The 21,262-nt window shown below is 36.4% G+C and overlaps 1 protein-coding gene across 5 annotated transcripts in view; it reads right to left on the minus strand.

Moving 5' to 3' along the window:
- Positions 1–21,262, minus strand: part of TFDP1 (transcription factor Dp-1) — a 146,915-nt gene that overhangs the window by 60,659 nt on the left and 64,994 nt on the right. For all 5 annotated transcript variants that reach the window (XM_069094069.1, XM_069094065.1, XM_069094066.1 and 2 more), the window contains exon 3: positions 12,684–12,750. In XM_069094069.1, the coding sequence (XP_068950170.1) occupies positions 12,684–12,750 (67 nt within the window). The remainder of the gene's footprint in view (positions 1–12,683; positions 12,751–21,262) is intronic.

A 21,262-nucleotide genomic window follows, 5' to 3' on the forward strand; every position in this document is an offset into this window, starting at 1 on the left:
TCCTTAAGGGCAGGGAATATTTTTTGTTTTGTCCTTTTATTGCCCAGACTTAGGGGGTGCCTGAAAATTAGTAGGTGATCACTAACTGGCTGAACTGATGAATGTAGAAAGCTCAATCTCACAAGATTATTAAGGCAAAACCACATTCATGGTCAAAGCCCTTAGTAAAAGGAACTATCCTAGAGGATAAATGAGAAGGAATAATAATTATCAGGGCGGCTAGGTGGTGCAGTGAATAGAGCACTGGCCCTGGAGTCAGGAGGACTTGAGTTCAAATCCAGCCTTGGGCACTTAACAATTACTAGCCCTGTGACTTTGGGCAAGTCACTTAACCCCAATTGCCCTCCAAAAAGACAATAATAATAATAACAATAGTTATTTTTTATTTATTTATAATAACTATTATTATTACCATTATTATTATTGTAACATTTACATTTCAAAATCATTTCTTTTAACACTAGGTCTTATTTGTTCTTCCCAATAACACTGTAAGGTAGGAGTCATTATTACTTTCATTTTCATGATGATGGAAACTGAGGCACAGAAAAGTTAAGTGACTTGCCCAGGGTCACATATCTACTATCCATAAATAGGGGTATCAAGAGTCGTAGAAGTCAGACTAGGTTGAGAAGAGAGGAAGAAGAGAGGGCATGAAGGTACTTGGAGTAAAGTGGAGAAAAAGAGCTTTTTTTAAAGGAGTTTGGCTGAGAAAGGGAAGAGATGTAAGATGACAGCTACTCGGGGCAGGACGATCTAGTAAGGACTGATTTTTCAAGGACAGTGAAGACAGGGATATTTGCAGGTGTCCAAGAAAGAATCAGAAGACTGGGAGAGACTAAAGATTAAGCTGGAGGACAAGTGGGGAACAAAAACAATCCAGCAAAATGCGGGGGAAAAAGGCAGGAGGGTATGAAATCTAGGCCGCATCTCTCAGGGTTTCCCTTGGACAAGAGAAGGGCCGTCTCTTTTTAAGTTTTCTTTTTTCACTATAAATTTAACAATAATCAACAAATCTAAAAGTATTGGTATACAAAGAACAAGGATGAGGATGCACCCACAATCCATCCTTGATACCAGGGGGACTTCAACATATATGGTGACGTTCACTAAAATATCCACACTTCTCAGTTCTCCTATCTACTTCACTCTCTTCCACTCCACCTCGACCACATGCAACAATGGTCATGCCTTGATCCTGACAGCCCTCACCAGGCGTCATGCTGAAGAGCTCTGGCGTTTCTCCATCTAACCACTGTTTAGCACTCAATGCTGTGAAAGTTTTTGTTGTTAAGTCACTTCACTTGTGTCCGACTCTTTTCCCATCTGGGGTTTTCTTGGCAAAGATACTGGAGTAATTTTTAGCTCATTGTACAGATGAGGAAACTGAGGCAAAATGGGTAAAAGAGCCTCCAGATCTGAACTCAGGTCTTCTTGACTCCAGGCCTGGTAGCTGCTGCAGGATAGCCAGATTCCCAACTTCCGTATCCTTTTTCGTTCCTTACTCTCCCTCAACCCACACATTTATTCAGTTACCATTTTTATCTCTGTAACATCTCTCATATGGTGGTACAATGGATAGAGTTCTAGACACCTAATTGGTCCCTCTACCTCAAGTCTTTTCCAGTGCCAATTTATCCTCCATCAGGCTGCCAAAGTCATTTTCCTAAACATTCTATCAAACCTTACTGCCTACTCAGTAAACTTCAATGGCTCCCTATTACTTCAGGATCAATTATGAACTCCTCTGCTTTGGTTTTTAAATTTTTTTTTTTTTTGCCTTTTGGAGAGCAACTGGGGGTAAGTAACTTGCCCAAGGTTACACATCTAGTTTTTTTGTGTGGGTGTTAAGTGTCTGAGGCCGGAACCAAACTCGGGTCCTCCCGACTCCAGGGCCAGCGCTTTACTCACTGCACCACCTCACCGCCCCCTGCTTTGGCTTTTAAAGAGAAATAATATGATCTTAACCAACAGAGAGAGAGGCAGAGTCCAGGAATAAAGAAGAGATTGGCCTTTTCTATGCATCCCTCTTTCATATAGACACCAGAGTTCAGGAAAGCCACAGATAAGCTGGAGACTGTCTAGAAGAAGAGAACCAGCCAGGATGGAACAGGCCCCAAGATCATGCCACATGAAAATCAGTTAAATGAACTGGGGGTGTTTCACCTCTAGAAGGAAAGGCTCAGGGAGGACATGTTAGATGTCTTCAAGTAAGTGAAGGGCTGTCATCTGGAGGACAGATTAGACCCACACAGGGCCAAAGTAGGAACAATAGGTGGAAGGCCCAAAGACACACATTTAGGCTGGATGTAAGGAATGACTTCCTATAACAATACAAACCAGACAAAAGTGCGATGGGTATTTTAGGAAGTCACATAGCTCAGCAAAGGTTCAAACGTGGAAATAACTCTAGCATAAGAAGGCTTGTCTAAGTTTCTGCAGGCAGAGCATTTCTGCAAACGCACAACAACAAAAATATTAAGCATGGGCTAATCGACTTCAGCTCTGAACAAGTAACTCTAGGCCTTGTTTCCTTATTTGCAAGATGAAGGAGCTAGACTTGATGGTCTCTCAGGTTCCCTTCAGTTCTAAATCCCATGATCCTACAAGATTAACTACAAAATTACACTGACAGAAATAAAGGACTAAATAATTAGAAAGAAACTAAACATTCAGATGAAAATTCATCAAGGGCAGGGCGGCCAGGTAGCACAGCAAGGAAGAGCACCGGCTCCAGTGTTGAGAATACCTGGAGATCGAATCCCGGGCTCAGACACTTAGCACCCACCCAGAAACACCTGGCTGTGTAACCTTGAGCAAGTTACTTAACCCCGATTGCTTAGGGGCGGCCAGGTGGCTCAGTGAGTAAGAGCACTGGCTCCAGTGTCAGGATGACCTGGATCAAATCCGGGCTCAGATACTCAGCACCACACCCAGAAATAACTGGCCGTGTAACCTTGAGCAAGTTACTTAACCCCGACTACTTAAAAAAAAAAAAATTTATCAAGGACATGTACCAAACCAGTAAAAACTGCAAACAGTCCTTAAATTCATTTAAAAATGTCAGAAAAATGTTTCTTTATAGAACAGATAAAATGATGGGCTTCTTTCTTTTGTTTTCAATAAGAAAAATAAGTGAGTAAAAATATCAATGGCTTTTTTTTTTTTAAGCTGAAGGTGGAAGTCTGAAAACCTGTGTTCAAATACCAGATGTGCTGCTATTCAAGGTCAAGTCACTTCATCTCTCTAGGACTTGATTTCCTCTTTTGCAAAATGAAGGGACTGCACTAGATAATCTCTAAGACTACTGCTTCCACTTGCTTGTGGTCCTCATTAATGCACAGGGATTAACTGTTAACAAGAGGTATGACTTGCCCTCCCAGACTTTGGAACAATAATGATAGAGAAGTTATAATGAAAATTATACAGAACTGAGCAATGCCAGAAAAACAAACTACAAGAGACTAGAGATCAGAAGCATATATATTTATTGAGTATATACATATACATCCAATAGGTAATCCTTTAATTAATGTGGCAAATAAAAACTAGGAAAATTATTTAAATGTCACCAGGAAAGCCAGAGAGCAATATATAGAGAAAAAATACATCATTTCCAAATAAACATACCACAATAAGTTCCAGCCAGATTAGGGAATTAAATATTTTTAAATGTCTGTAATAAAGATAAAAGAAAATGGAATAATACATTTATTTCCATTGCACCCATTAAACAGATTAATATTGAAAACAAGATAAATGAGCTCAATTACACACACACACAATATTTTACTCTAGAAAAAAAACAGAATTCCCCCCTAAACAAATTAAGATGAGATATTTGTAGTTTTTTAAAAAACATTTAAAATTTATAAAGAACTAATATAAATATTCTAGGATATCACCCCATGCCAGCTGAATATCAAAGCAACTAAACAAAAGCATTGTGTGTGCACGTGTGCAAAAGAAATCATTTCAAAAGAAGTTCAATCTCACTAATAATTAAAAAAACATGCAAAAACAATTTTCACGTCCTACTCACACCAATTAAACTGGCACTCATGTGCACACATGTGTGAATACACGCGCACACACACAAGTAAAACCACAAACATTTATTAAGTCTGTGCAAAGGACTATGCTGGAAAATGAAGAATTCAGGAAATTACTAAGGCATGGACTTTGCCATCAGGGAAGCAGCTAGATGGCACAGAGAAAAGAGTTTTGGGCCTAGAGTCCAGAGGACTCTTCCTGGGCTTAAGTCTGGCCTCAGACACTTACTAGCTGTGTGACTCTAAGTAAGTCACTTAACCCTGTTTGCCTTAGTTTCCTGATCTGTAAAATGAGCTGGAGAAGGAAACAGAAAACAATTTCAGTATCTTTGCCAAGAAAACTCCAAATGGAGTCATGACGAGTCAGACACAAATGAAATGACTGAATAACAATTTTGTCATCAGGAAGCTCAGTCAAGAAGAAGGATGTCACTAATATACATAGATATAATATGCAATAACATTAACAATACCAATAATAGTAATAAGTAACATTTATATAGCTCTTACAATGTGCCAGGCAAAGTACTTTTAGAATTATTATCTCCTTTGATCTTGATAACAACCCTGAGAGGTAGTTTCATTATGACTTCCATCTTACAAATGATGAAACTAAGGCAAACAGGGTTAAGTGACTTGTCCAGGGTCACACGGCCAGAATGGATTTGAACTCAGGTCTTTCTGATTCCAGGTCCAGGACTCTATGCACTATGGCATCATTAGAGTAACAAATCTGTGTAAGAGGAAAGGGATCCTGCAGTATCAGCATTAAGGAAAGAAGGCTTCATGGAGGTACTGACTTCAAAGACAAGTTGGGAGAGGGCATTTCAAGAATGAGAAATGGGGTGCTGAAAAGGCATTGAGTCTTGAGGACTCAACATATTCAAGGGGAAGATTGACTAGAATTTATAGGACTGATAGAAAAGAAGGCTCACGATGACAGAACTCAACCCTGTCAGTTATAAGAATGAGAAATGTTCACATTATGGTTGAAACAGCAAAATAGAGGCGTATTTTTGGATTCTGGCAGGGCCCTGAGTCATAAAAATAATAGCTTATGATGCAATAACACAAAAAAATTATTTTAAAGTAACTATCTATCTGTTCAACATAGAAGACAGAGAGAGAGAGAGATGCTAAACTGTTCTTTTTTCTCCCTTCTTTTTTATTCTTTTGTCACAAAGGATGGCTCACTGGCAAGGAAAGAGAGGAGAAATATACTCAGAAATGAAGGAAAGAGAAAAACAAAACTTTAAAAGTATAAAAAGATGGCCCACCTCTGAATGAAAATAGATTCCCCTAGACTTCCACAGGATTCACAGTAGTTAGGCACCTAATTTTCCTTCACGGGTGATGCAACATGTGGCTCCAGAATCAAAGGTTAGAGTATCACTGGTCCACAGTGTTCACATTCAAGAATCTCACATGAGATATACAATAAACACTAAAGATAAACTGTCCTGAGAACTGCCCAGCCCCATAGTCAACTCAATTTTTCTTCTCCTAACTCCCTCAACAAAATATCTTTTGAAAATTACCAGTTGCTCTTTTAATGCAGACAGAAGCATATTTTTAAAATTAAATTTTGTTTATTTTTAGTTTATATCATTCATTTCCACAAGATTTTGAGTCACAAATTTTCTCCCCATCTTTCCCCTACCCACCACTCCGAAACAGCGATCCCATTGTATACCCCTCCCCCAATCTGCTCTCTCCTATATCTTCCCCCATGCCCCCTCCAACTTTCTAGTAGGGTAAGATGGATCTCTCTACCCCAGTGCCTGTATATCTTATTTCACAGTTGCATGTAAAAATAATAATGATGATAAATTTTTTTTTTCAACATTTGATTTTAAAATTTTGAATTCCAGTCTCTTTCCCTTCCTCCCTCATTACCCACTCTTACTGGGAAGAAAAGCAATTCAATATAGATTGTATGTGTGTAGCTATGCAAAACATTTCCATAGTGGATATATTGTGAAAGACTGACTATACTTCCCTCCATCCTATCCCACCACCCACTTGTTCTACTCTCTACTTTGATCCTGTCCTTTTTCAAAAGTGGGTGCTTCTAACTACCCTCCCCCCCAACCTGCCCTACCCTCCATCATGCCCCCTATCATCCCCTTACCCCCTACTTTCCTGTAGGGCAAGATACCCAATTTAGTATGTGTGTCATTCCCTCCCCGAGCCAAATTCAATGAGAGTAAGGTTGATCCATTCCCTTTTGCCTCCCTATTCTTCCCCTCCATTGTAACCATTCTCCCTTGCCTCCTCTATATGAGATAGCTTACCCCATTCTGTCTCTTCCCATCTCCTCTCATTATATTCCTCTCTCACCTCTTAATTTCACCTTTTAAGTATCATCCCTTCCTATTCAATTAGTCCCGTGCCCTCTATGTATGTATACCTGTACATATATATACACACACTCACATATGTATTCATATGCCCATATACCCTCCTATATAGACACATATGTATGCATACATATATATACATATATTTATATTCCCTTCAATTATTCTCATACTGAGGAAAGTTTCATAAGTTACAATTATCATTTTTGCATGAAGGAATGTAAATAGTTCCACTTTGATAAGTTCCATATGATTTCCCTGTTTACCTTCTCAAGCTTCTCTTGCTTCTTATATCTGAATGTCAAATGTTCTATTCAACTCTGGTTTTTTCATCAAGAATGCTTTAAAGTCCTCTATTCCATGAATGACCATATTTTCCCCTGAAACATGATACTCAGTTTTGTTGGATAGGTGATTCCTGGTGTTAATCCCAACTCCTTTGACCTCTGGAATATCATATTCCAAGTCCTTCGATCCCTCAGTGTAGAAGCTGCCAGATCCTGGGTTATCCTGATTGTGTTTCCAACAATATTCAAATTGTTTCTTCTTGGCTGCTTGTAATATTTTCTCCTTGATCTGGGAACTCCAGAATCTGGCTATAATATTCCTAGGAGTTTTCTTTTGGGATCTTTTTCAAGAGGTGATCGGTGAATTCTTTCAACCCCTATTTTACCCTTTGGTTCAATCACATCAGGGCAATTTTCCTTGAGAATTTCTTGAAGGATGATTTCTAGGTTCTTTTTTTGATCATGGCTTTCAGGTAATCCAATAATTTTTAAATTATCTCTCCTGGATCTATTTTCCAGGTCAGTGGTTTTTCCACTGAGATATTTTACATTGCCCTCTATTTTTTTCATTTGTTTGGATCCGTTTAATAGTGTCTTAATTTCTCATAAAGTCACGAGCTTCCATTTACTCCAATCTAATTCCAAAGGAATGATTCTCTTCAGTGAGCTTTTGAGATTCTTTTTCCATCTGGCAAATTTGGCTTTTTAAGGCATTCTTCTCCTCACTGGCTTCTTGAGCCTCTTTTCCCATGAGTTAGTCTATTTTTAAGATGTTATTTCCTTCAGTCAGGTTGTTGACTGTCTTCATGATTGTCTTGCATCATTCTCATTTCTCTTCCCAGTCAAAATCCTTCTTAAGCTCCTCTATGGCCTGTAACCAATTCATATTTTTCTTGGAAGCTTTTGGTGCAGGAGTTCTGACTTCGTTGTCTTCCTCCTGTTCTATCCTTTGATATTTTTTGTCCCCCAAAAAGGAGTCCAAAGTCGGATTGCGGTGCTTGCTTTGCTTCCTTTGCTTGCTCATGTTGCACTCAATTACTTGACTTTTGAACTTTTTGCCACAGTAGAACTCTGCTACCAGAGAGGGGAGCTTTGTTCCAAATAGCTGGGGTTTTCTCAGCTGCCGGAGTTATTAGTTGAGTGCCCTATCAGAAGCCTCCATTGACTCTGGCACCTGCTCACACACCCCAGGACCTCCACCCAAGACAGGGATCCAGATCCAAGAAGATTAAAGCAAAAGCAATTATCCCTCAGAATGGTCGCTTAGTGCCCCCTACAATCTGCAAGCCAGGAGCTCTGAAGCCGCCATGCAGCTGCGGCCGACCATTGTTCCCACAAAGTCCACATTGACCTCTCACTTTGTCTTTGGAATTTATAGGTTGATAATTCTGGAAACTGCCACAGCTAATGGTGATCCACTCTCCGTAAGTTCCTCCAGCTGGGGCTGGTTGTGGCCACCCTGAGGCTAAAACTGTGGGCTCATGTAGGGCTGGGCTCTGCTCCCAGCACATTGGGATGGACTCCTCCTGCCAGTCTGCTGGGCTGTCTTCAGCAGGTTTGTTTCTCTCTGTCACTTTGTGGGTTCTATAGCCATAAAGCTTGTTTAGAGTCGCTTTTTTATAGGTATTTGAGGTGGTTATGGAGGGGGCATACAGAGTTTTCCTGTTTCTTCACCACCATCTTAGATTAGCATATTTTTTTTACCTTTTTTTTTTTGGAGGGCAATTGGGGTTAATTAACTTGCCCAAGGTTACACAGCTAGTGTGTGTGTGTGTGTGTGTGTGTGTGTGTGTGTGTGTGTGTGTGTGTGTTAAGCGTCTGAGGCCGGAACCGAACTCAGGTCCTCCCGACTCCGGGGCCAGTACCTTACTCACTGTGCCACCTAGCCACCCCTAGCATATTTTTTCAACTTAATTTTTTCCTCTTTTTTGAATCTGCTATTTCTTTTGCAGCTTGGCCAATACAAAAATATGTTTTGCATCACTTCACATGTATAGTCTATATCAAATTGCTTGCTTTCTCAAGGAGGGGGGATGGTGGAAAGGAGGGAGTGAATCTAGAACTCAAAAGTTTTAAAAAGTGACGTTAAAAAACTTTTTCACACAGTTGGGAAATATTTTTTAAAATAAATAGAAATATACTGAAAAAAAAAAAAGAAAATTATCAGTTTATTATTATTGTTGTTAATGAAAATCAGGGGCATAAGTGAATGAAATCCTGGACCCAGGGCCAGGAAAACCTGGGTTTAAGTCAGGCTTTGGACACTATCTTCTCTTGGACTAAGGCAACCTACAAATGCTAAACATGAACTATAAGACTGTGTTACTAAATTACAGCTGCATAATTTATTTCCTGTGATAACAAAGGGAGTTCCCATACCATGACATGACACCCATATAGCACCATAAATTTGAGAAGTACTTTCACATACTTATCCTATCCAATCTTTACAACAACCTTATGATGTAGTAGGTAAGACAAGAATTTTCCAGATTATCTGAGGCTCAGAGCCGTTAAGAGATTAGCCCAAGGTAAAAGTGAAAGTGAGTAACAAACTGGGGAGTTAAGTATATCGACCAACTACACCATCCTACAAGTTGGTAGAGAATATGCTCATGAAAATCTTTCAAATACAAAAATATTGTGTTCAAAACAGACATTGCATATTACTGGAATTTAGCAACAGATGAAACCTGTGGTATGGAATTCTACTACATCCAGGGAATAATCACAAAATTACATTCCATACATATGCTGAGACAGAAAACAGGTGAATATAGGTATTTCCAGATAAATGCAAGAAAGCACTATCTTTTCCTCTCTTTTATTACTTTTTGGAAGTTATATGATGGTCTCCCTTTGAAAATCCAGAGTTAACTAAAAATTAACTGAAACACTAACTTTAGCAAAGTTACAGAATATAAAATAAACTCACATGAATCAAAAACATTTTTGTATATTACCAACAAAACCCAGGAGGGAAAAATAGAGAATTCTATTAAAAACAGAATTTATAAAATGTTTGTGAGTCCACCTACCAAACACACTAGAACTATAGGAATAGAACTAAGATCACTCAACGGAAATAAAGCATGCCTAAATAACTAGAGGAGAAGTGATTCTAAGCAGTTACTAAGTACCTAGTATGGGCCAGGTCCTCGGCTAAGCGCTTTACAAATATTATCTCATTATGTCCTCACAACAACCATATGAGATAGGTGCTATTATTATCATCCCATTTTATTGCTGAGTAAACTAAGGCAAACAGAGTTAAGTGACTTTCCCAGGATCACACTAATAAGAGTCTGAGGTTGGATTTGAACTCAAGTCTTCCTGACTCCGGACCCAACACTCTACCCAAAGCATCACTTTGTTTCCTCTGGAGAAACATGGATGAAATGAGTCAATATAACAAAAATTATAACAGTGCCTAAATTAATTTGCCTATTAAGTGCATTGTCAAATTACCAAAGGTTTACCTAAAAGATCAAGAAAAAATAATTAAATTATCTAGAGGAACAAAAAGGCCTACAGCCACCACATCTACTTATGTAGCTACTAATAGGACTAGATCTCAAAAGTACAAAGCGGGATCATCAAAACCACTTTTTAGAGGTTAAGAAACAGCTCAACCAGTGGAAGAGATTAGGTATACAAAATACAGAAGTGAGGGAACAAAGTAGTATAGTATCTGATAAACCCATAAAACTTCAACTATTAGGAAAGAGACTTAAGAAAACAAAAAATGCACTTAACATACACACACACACACACACACACACACACAACTAGCCATGTGACCCTGGGCAAGTCACTTAACCCCAACTGCTCTCCAAAAAGCAAAAGGAAAAAAAAGAAAAAATGCTGGGGGAAGTGGAAAGACTAACACCTCACACCATACCCTATAATGTTTCAAGATAAAGAAAAGGTCTATATAGAAGCCACATCACAAACAATGAGAGAAGTAAGGAAATACTATTCACAACTATAGATACAGGAAAAGTTAATGACCAAATAAGGGATAGAAAGGATCAAGAAAGTTAAAATGAACAATTATAATTACATAAAATTAAAGTTTTACATACAAAAAATAATGTACTTAAAATTAGAAGGAGAGGCAAGTAACAAGGAAAAGATATTTGTCAAGAGTTTTACTTTTTCTTTTTCTGTTAATTTGGGATCAGGATAGCTAAAAATAGGTTTGCCTTTTATTTTTTAAAGGTCATTGAAATATTTTTTAAATGCACCTGACAGAATAGAAGAAAGGCCAGAAGGAAACACTAACAAGCAGGACTGCTCTGAAAGTTACATATTAAATTTATGATACTTGGCGTGGCTAGGTGGCGCAATGTGATACAGAAGTCAACATAAGATCAAAGAACCATTCCCCAATAAATAAGGAGTCCAAAGGAAAGGAAAGTTTTCAAAAGAAATACACTGGATCAACAACCATATGAAAAAAATATTCCATGTCACTAAAAAAAAAAAATACAAATTAAAATACACCTGAGCATTCACTTTAAGCCCATCAAATTAACAAAGATGATTAAAAAATAGAAATCATCAGTGTTCAATCATAGGAATAAAGTCAGTAAGAATTTATAGCTAGCTCCTAGTACATGCCAGACACTGTGTTGAGTGTGAAGATACAAAGACAGGCAAACAAGACCCCAAGGAGTTCAGTCTAATGGGAGATTATTTAGACAGGCTAGTCACAATGGAAAGAAATCCAATCAAATCCTTCTCTGATGTCTCAACAAAATGTGGAGGTAAGTAAGTTTTTGAGGGTATTGGCATAAGCACTCCTATGTCCTGACAAGATTTAAAGTCTTCCATGTATAGTCAGCAACAAACTACATCATTCATCTGAGAACCAAGGTTCATTTCCAGTAAGCAGGTCACCAGGTAATAAATGTCTTCAATACCAGAAACTCAAAAAGATTAAAGTTGGAAAAAGTTGAAATTTGCAACAGCAGAAATATAAAAATAGATGAAATATTAGATGCTTTAAACACTGAAGATATATGTGAATACCTCAGTTTCTTCAACTATAATAATAGCAGCTACTTCACAAAGAGATTAGAATGAGATAATACTCAAAAAGCAAAGAGTGTTGTTGATTTTGGAGGGGTGCCTACAAAACTATTTTGATAAAAAGCTTGGGCTAGTTCTTTTTCCAAGTAAATTGGAAATCAGTAAGACAAATATTAACAGGTAATTTCAAACTAGTTTTCTTTAATGATATAAAATCATATTTATATGGAATCATAAAATCTGCAAAACATTTCCTCACAACAACCTTATAAATAAGATAATGCAAGTATCATAGCAAAGAGACTCAAAGATTAAGTGATTTCCCTGGAGTTATGCAATTGTTAAGTATTTGAGTCAAGTTCAGCATTCTTAATATTATACTACTATATACAGAACTTTACTAAAAAAGTAATTTTCAGAAATGCACTTATCAAAATTCCAGAACCAATAAAGACCTACAAACAAAAATGACTAAGCCACATTGAGTCATTAAACTCTTAAACAGGGAAAAATAAGGAATTCCAACACTGAATGTACTAGTGATACACTATCCTATTTTGGTTGGTCTTGGCCTTGGTGAAAATCGATATTGGGGTAAGGCTAATATTTCCATCTGCACATTAGGTAAGTAAAGGCAAAGTGGCTCAATGATCTGCAGCACAGGATTAGCAAAGGGTACCAACCAGAATGATTGTATAATACTGATCATTATTAACACCACAAGAAATAAAGATCAACTACTTGGTAAACACAATCTGGTCAATTTTGAATTTCAATGAATCTGTATGCCTATTACAGAAAACAATGATAGAATGGATAATTACTAATGAGTTATTACATAAAAATTAAATCAATTTCAATTACTATAAGTACAAAACTCTAAAAAAAGTCTTAAGGTTATTTAATAAATGAATTTTTAATGTAAATTATTTTCAAAATGGGCTCCGTACCTTTTCCAGGACTGAGGTTTTGGTCTATAAAAACCTTTAGCTCTCCATTTGCTTCAATTAGGCCGGCCTATAAAAGAAGATAAAGCAAATGTTTACCATCTACAAAAGCTACAAAGTTAAAGGACATGAAATCTTACTAAATCAACATAAATATAAAAGCATTAAAATTCAACATAGTCATTTGATTTCCAAAGAACTTCACTAAATCAATATTTTGCAAAAATGTTTCTCAAATTCATACAACTCATTAAGAAAACTCAAAAGTAAAAAAAAAACAAAACAGATATTTACTGGAAACCTACTATATCCCCGAATTATACTGGCACTAAGGAGGATACAGTTTGTTGAACACCTTCAATCACACAATAATATCATCTGAAAAGTAGTTTTTAAGAATGTGGCTTTTATTAACCAATTAAAATGAATTTCAAATACTTTAAAGAATAAGCAATATATTTATGTTCAAACTGAACAAATATGTATTATCTACTGTGTATACAGCATCTTGCTAGAGACTAGAAATGACAAGTTGAGATAAGGCCTGATACTTGCTCTTACTGAGTTTATATACTGGTAAGTGGATTTTGGTTGTTCAATTGCGTCTGACTCTTTGTGACCCCAAGGACCACAGCATGCCAGGGCCTTTTATCCTCCACTATCTCATGAAATCTGTCCAAGCTCATGTTCTCTATTTCCAGGACACTATCTATTCATCTCATCCTCTGCCATCCCCTTTCTCCTTTTGCCTTCAATCTTTCCCAACATCAAGGTTTTTACCAATGAGTCTTGTCTTCTCATTATGTGGCCAAAGTATTTAAGCTTCAGCTTCAGTGTTTGACCTTCCAGTGAATAATATGAATTGACGTCTTTAAGTATTGATTTGTTTGATCTCCTTGTTGTCTAAGGGACTCTCAAAAATCTTCTCCAGCATTATAATTTGAAAGCATCAATTCTATGGCTTTCCTTATAATCCAGCTCTCACAGTCATACATTGCTTCTGGAAAAAAACCTTAGCTTTGACTATACAAACCTTTGCTGGCAAGGTGATGTCTCTGTTTTAATTATGCTGCCCAGATTTGCCATAGCTTTCCTTCCAAGAACCAAGTATACTTTTATTTCATAGCTGCAGTCACCATCTGCAGTAATCTCTGAGCCTAAGAATATATAATTTGACACTGTTTTCATTTCTTCTCTCTCTATTTGCCCAGAAGTGATGGGTCCAGGTGCCGCGATCTTAGTTGTTTTGATGTTAAAGCTGGAAGTCATCTTTTACACTCTCCTCTTTCACCATCATCAAGAGGCTTCTTAATTCTTCACTTTCTGCCATCAGAGAGGTATCATCTGCATATCTGAGACTGTTGATATTTCTCCTGGCAACACTGGTCCTAGCGTTTCATTTGTCCAGCCTGGCATTTCACATGATGTACTCTGTTTATGAGTTAAATAGGGCGACATTATATAGCCCTGTCATATTCCTTTTCCAAACTTAAACCAAACAGTTGTTCCATATTTAATTCTAACTGTTGCTTCCTGGCCTGCACATAAGTTCCTCAGGAGACAAGTAAGATGATCTAGTACTCCCATCTCTGAGGACTTGACACATTTTGTTGTGATCCACAAAGGTGTTAGTATAGTCAATGAAGTAGAAGTAGATGTTTCTCTGGAAATGCTCTGTTTTCTTCATAATCCAGCAAATGTTTGCAATCTGACCTCTAATTCCTCTGCCCCTTTGAAAACCAGCCTGCTCTTCCGGTAATTCTTGGTTCACATATTGCTGAAGCCTAGCTTGCAGAATCTTATGCATAACCTAGTTGGCATGAGAAATGAGGGCAAATGTTCAGTAATCTGAGCATTCTTTGGCAGTGCCCTTCTTTAGGATTGATACATAAACTGATCTTTCCAATCTAGTGGCTGATATTGAGTTTTCTAAATTTGCTGGCATATTGACTGCAGCCCTGTAACAGCATCATCTTTTAGGATTTTAAATAGCTCAGCAAAAATTCCATCATCTCCACTAGCCTTATTATAAGCAATAATTCCTAAGGCCCACTTGACTTCATTCTCCAGGATGTCTGATTCTCTATCAGGAATCATACCATCCCCATTATCAGTGATGTTAAGATCTTTCTTATACAGTTTTTCTGTGTATTACTACCACCTCTTTTTAATCCCTTCTACTTCTGTTAACATCCTACCATTTTTGTCTTTTATCATTCCAATTTTTGGCATGAAACATTTGTTCTTAGAGAAATCTTGTCTTTGTCACTCTATTGTTTTATTTCTTTGCATTGATCATTTACGAAAACTTTCTTATCTCTCCTTGCTATTCTCTGAAATTCTGCATTCATTTGGTAATATCTTTCCCTTTCTCCTTTCCCTTTCCCTACCCTTCTCTCCTCAGCCATCTGTAAAGGCCTCATCAGAAAGCCATTTTGCTCTCGTTCCTTTTTTTGGAATGTTTTCTGTTGTTGCATCCTGCACAATATTGCAAACCTCTGTCCATGGTCCTTCAAGGCACTCTATCTACCAATCAACTAATCCCTTAAACCTGTTCATCACTTCTGCTTCATGTTCATAAGGGATTTTATTTAGCTCATACCGAATTTAAATCTGAATTTTTATAAGAGCCTCAAGATCTGAGCCACATTCCGGATGATGATTTAACTGACTGTCCAGAGCTTCTCCACCTTTGACTACAAAGAGATAACTTGTTGGTCATAGCAAAAACTCTTTCAACAACCCAAAAGGTTGTTGAACATCACACCAGACAGTCAATGTTGCAATCGGTAGAGGAATAAGACATAAAAACAAAGAGTAAGAATTCTAACAGAGAGAAAAAGAATTTGAAATGATACAAAAATAAATTAAAATTAGAGGCGTACGAAACACGGGCTTTGGTAAAAGGAAAGAAAAATCAGGGAAGGTTTCATTAGGGAGGTACCATTTAAACTGGTTAAAAGGTTGAGTAGAAATTCAATAGGTAAAAAGAAAGAGAGGTCAGAGGGAGGGTAGCAGATCAAGGGAGAGAGTGGTCAGAAGCAAAACAGATTCTTAAAGAGGGGACAGAGTTAAAAAACGAAGGAAAAGTATAAGAGAATAGGATGAAGGGAAATGCACAGTTAGCAACCATAATTGTGAAGGGGACTGAGATGAGCTCATCCAAAACATGGAAGAGGATAGCAACATGGCTTAGAAACCAGAATACAACAATATTATTGACAGGAAACACACGTGGAACAGAAAGATACACACACTTGGGGTCTCTCAGCTGAAATTATAAAAGGGCAGTGGTGACAATCATGATCTCAAAAAAAAAAAATCAAAAATAGACTTAATTAAGATAAACCAAAAAATTGTATTTTACCAAAAGATATAGACAATGAATTAATATCAATAGTTAACACGTATGTGCCAAATAGCAAAGCATTCAAATTCTTAAAGGAAAAATTATGTTAAGGCAAAAAACACAGTAAAATTCACAGTGAGGAACCTCAATTTTCTCAGATATAGATAAATCTAACTATAAAATAAAAAAAAAAAAGCTAAGGACATGAATAGAATGTTATAAAAGTTAAATATGATAAACCAGTAGAGAATACTGAATGGAAATTGAAAGAGTATACCTATTTCAGAGCTGTGCATGACACCTTCCCAAAAACTAACCATGTATTAAGTCACGAAAATTTCACAAACAAATTCAGAAAAGCAGAAAGACTAAATGCATCCTTTTCTGACTATGATGCAATAAAAATTACATTAAACAAATGGCCTTTAAAGCACAGATTAAAATTTTTTTTTATTTTTAAAATTAATTTGTTTGTTTCCTTTTAGTTTACAGGATTCAATTCCACAATTCCTTGAATTTCACATTGTCCCCCTCCCTCCCCTCTCCCCCATGGTGGCATATAGTCAAGTATAGGATCTGTAAATACTTTCACATTATACATTAGTCAGGTTATAAAGACGGATTGTATCAGATGGAATGAAAAATGGTAAAGAAGACATAAAACCAAAAAAGAGGAAGGAAAAAGATCAGGTATTTTGCTTCCACCTGGATACAAACTCAGTTCTTTCTAGTTCTTTCTCTGGATGCACACATTTCTCTCCATCATGAGTGTTTTGGGATTGACTTATATCACTGCATTGCTGAGAAGAGTCCAGTCTATCAAAGTAGGTCATCACACATACGTTGTGTCTGTAATTGTGTACAAATTTCTCCTGGTTCCACTCTTCTCACTCAGCATAAGTAAATCAGGTAAATATGAAGACAGTCTGCTCCTCATTTCTTATAGCACAACAGTATTCCATAACATGCATATACCACAACTTGTTCAGCCATTCCCCAATTGATAGGCAACCCCTTAATTTCCAATTCTTTGCCGCCACAAAAAGAACTACTATAAACATTTTTGTACGTATGGGTCTTCCTCCCACTTCTATGATCTCTTTGGGATACAATCCTAGAAGTGGTATTGCTGGGTCAAAGGATATGAAAGTATTTATAGCCCTTTGGGCATAATTCCAGATTGCTCTCCAGAAAGGCTGGATCAGTTCATAACTCCACCAGCGATGCATTAGTGTTCCAATTTGCCCACATCCTCTCCAGCATTTGTCATTTTCCTGTTTTGTCATCTTAGCCAATCTGGCTGGTGAGATGTGGTACCTCAGAGTTGTTTTGATTTGCATTTCTCTAATCAATAGCGATTTAGAGCATTTCTTCATGTGCTTATAGATATCTTTAATTTCTTTCTCTGAAATTGCCTGTTCATGTCCTTTGACCATTTATCAATTGGGGAATGACTTGTATTCTTATAAGTTTGACTCAGTTCTCTGTATATTTTAGAAATGAGTCCTTTGTCAGAGACATAGGTTGTAAAGATTCTTTCCCAATTTCCCACCTCCCTCTTAATCTTGGTTACATTGGCTTTGTTTGTACAGAAGCTTTTCAATTTCATGTAGTCAAAATTATCCATTTTACATTTTATAATGTTCTCTAATTCTTGTTTAGTCATAAAGTCTTTCCCTCTCCACAAGTCTGACAGGTAAATTATTCCTTGTTTTATGAGACTGCTTACAGTATCAACCTTTATACCTAGATCATGCACCCATTTAGACTTGATTTTGGTATATGGTGTTAGATAATGGTCTAAGCATAGATTAAAATTAACTGGCAACTAAATAACCCAATGCTAAATTATGAGTCAAAGAATATATAGCAGAAACAATCAATAATTTCATTAAAAATAAGGAAAGCAATGAGACAACATATGAAAATTTGTGAGATGCAGCCAAAGCAGTAGTTATGGTAAAATTTTTATCTCTAAATGCTTACATCAATAAAAAAGAAAACTGCAGATAATTAAATGGGCATGCAATTAAATTAGAAAATCAACAAATTCAAAACCCCAAATTAAACACCAAAATATAAATTCCAAAACTAAGAGATTAGCAAAGCTTAAAAGTTTTTTTTAAAAAAATTGATCTAATAAATAAAACTAGGAGCTGGTAGGGGTGGGAAGAGAGAAATAAAATAAATGATTAGTCTGATTTAAAAAAACAAAAGAAAATCAAATTACCAGTATCAAAAATAAAAAGATAAACTAGCCAGTGAAGATGAAATAAAAGTGATTCTTAGTAGCTATTATGCTTAACTTTATACCAGTAAAAGTAATAATCTTAATGAAATGGATGAATATTTGCAAAAATATAAGTTGCCTAGAACATGACACAGAATGTTTAAATAACCTTATCTTAGAAAAAGAAAATGAAAAGGCCATAAATGACTTCCCTGAGGAGGGGGGAAAAAAACCTAGGACCAGTAAATTTACAAGTGGATTCTACTAAACATTTTTGAAAAAAAAAAAACAAGACAAAAAAAGAATTGTAGAAATAGGATATAAATATGGCTTTAATACCTAAACCAAAGAGAGTAAAAACAGAAAAAGAAAACTATAGATCAATTTCCCTCATAAATATTGATGGAAATTTTTAAATAAATTACTGGAAAGAGATTTTACTGATACAGCATGTACTATATGGCCAGCCTTAATTACACCAGGAATGCAGGATTGGTTCAATATTAGAAAAACTATCAGCATAAAGAACCATAGTAATGATAGAAACAAACAAAAAAAATCACGATTATTTTGATACAGAAAAAGCTTTTGACACAATACAACATCCACTCCTGTCAATTATACCAAGTCCAAAAACTTGAAGTTTTTTCAATAAGATCAGGAATTGACGCAAGGATGTCTATTATCACCATTATTTTTCAATACTGTATAAAAGTAAAGTAAGAAAAAGAAACTGAAGGAATACAAATAAGCAATAAAGTAAGAAAACAAAACTATCACTTTTTGCCAATGATATGATGGTGTACTTAGAGAACTCTAGAGAACCAACTAAAAAAACTAGCTGAAACAATTATTAACTTTAGCGAAGTTGCAGGATATAAAATAAACCCACATAAATCATCAGCATTTCTATATACTACCAACAAAACCCAGAAAGAAGAGATAGAAATAAAAACTTCATTGAAAATAACTGCAGACAACATAAAATACTTGGGACTCTATCTGTTAAGACAAACTCAGGGACTAAAACAACATAATTACAAAACACTTCACACAAACAGAGACATCTAAGCAATTGGAGAAATAGTCATTGCTCATGGGTGGGTTGAGTCAAAATATAATAAAAATGACAATTCTCCTAAGTTAATTAGTAAGTCAGTACCATACCCACCAAACTATCAAAGAAATATTTTATGGAGCTAAAAAAATAATTAACGAAAGTCATCTGGAAGAACAAAAGGTCAAAAAAGTCAAAAGATTCAATGAAAACAAATGTGAAGAATGGTGGCTAGCCACATCAGATTTCAAACTATTACAAAGTGGTAATCATCAAAACAATGTGATACTACGAAACACAAAGGTGGATCAGTGGTCTAGATTAGATACACAATACATCACAATAAACGGCCACTGCAATCTAGTATTCAATAAACCCAAAGATCCAAGTTTTGGGGACAAGAACACACCATGCGACAAAAAATCCCTGGGAAAATCGGAAAGCAGTTTGGCAAAAACTAGGCATAGATCAACATCGCACATCATATAGCAAGATACAGCCAAAATGGATAAATGATTTAGATATAAGGAGTAATATAATATAACAAGAGATAGAGATCACAGAAAGTAAAACAGATAATTTTGATTGCATGAAATTCAAAAGGTTCTGCACAAACAAAATTAATGCAGCTAAGATCAGGAGAAAAACAGGAAACTGGGGGGAAATTTTAGAGCATGTTTCTCTGATAAAGATTTTATTACCCAAATATATATGGAACTATATGTATAGCCAAATTTTATTTATATATATAGCCAAATTATAAAAATAAAAGCCATTCCCCAATTGATAAATGGTCAAAGAATATGAACAGGCTGTTTTCAGAAGGGATCAAAGCTATCAAAAGTCATATAAAAATCCTCTAAATCACTACTGATTATTAGAGCAATGCAAATAAAACAACTCTGAGCTTACCACTTCACACTAATCAGATTGACTAAAATCATACACACACACACACAGACTACAATAATGTAAATGAAAAAGAAAGTGAAAACTGTTTCATTACAATGACCAACTTGACCCTGAAGATAGAATTCTTTCCTTTCATTGGAGACATAGGAGATTGTGTATAGTTCAAACTGCATATGCTGTCAGACTCTACTGACTACAACACCATCACCATCATCAACAATAAGCATTTAAATATCTCCTACGTGCCATGTACTGAGAACAACACAAAAAAAGGCAAAAACAGATCACTGTCCTCAAGAACACACATTTCTTTTTTTTTTTTAAAGCAGTCGGGGTTAAGTAAGTTGCTCACGGTTACACGGCCAGGTGTTTCTGGGTGGGTGCTGAGTGTCTGAGCCCGGGATTCGATCTCCAGGTCGTCCCGACACTGGAGCCAGTGCTCTTACTCGCTGTGCTACCTGGCCTCCCCCAGAACACACATTTCTAATGGGGATAGAGTATTCAAGCAATTATATATATTTAAGATACAGTATAAATGAGAAGTAATTTCTTTTTTTAATCAAATGCTTTATTAACTCCTAGTTTAGATCACTCATTTCTGCAAGATTTTGAGTTACAAATTTTCTCCCCATTTTTCCCCTACGCACCACCCCAAAATAGCAATCCCACTGGATATCCCCTCCTCCAATCTGCTCTCTCCCATACCTTCTCCCATATACCCCCTCCAACTTTCCAGTAGAGCACGGTGGATCTCTATGCCCCAGTGCCTGTATATCTTATTTCCTAGTTACATGTAAAATAATATTGATAATATATATATATATATTTATTTATTTATTTTTTTAACATTTGATTTTAAAACTTTGAATTCCAGATTCATTCCTTTCCTCCCTTGTCACCCACCCTTACTGGGAAGACAAGCAATTCAATATAGGTTGTATATGTGTATCTATGCAAAACATTTCCATAGTAGATATATTGTAGAAAACTGACTATATTTCCCTCCCTCCTATCCCACCTCCCACTTGTTCTAT

The sequence above is a fragment of the Petaurus breviceps genome, unplaced genomic scaffold (genome assembly GCF_028583685.1).
Source record: "Petaurus breviceps papuanus isolate PSGF00001 unplaced genomic scaffold, PetGlider_PUasm1.0 214, whole genome shotgun sequence".
NCBI lineage: Eukaryota > Metazoa > Chordata > Mammalia > Diprotodontia > Petauridae > Petaurus > Petaurus breviceps.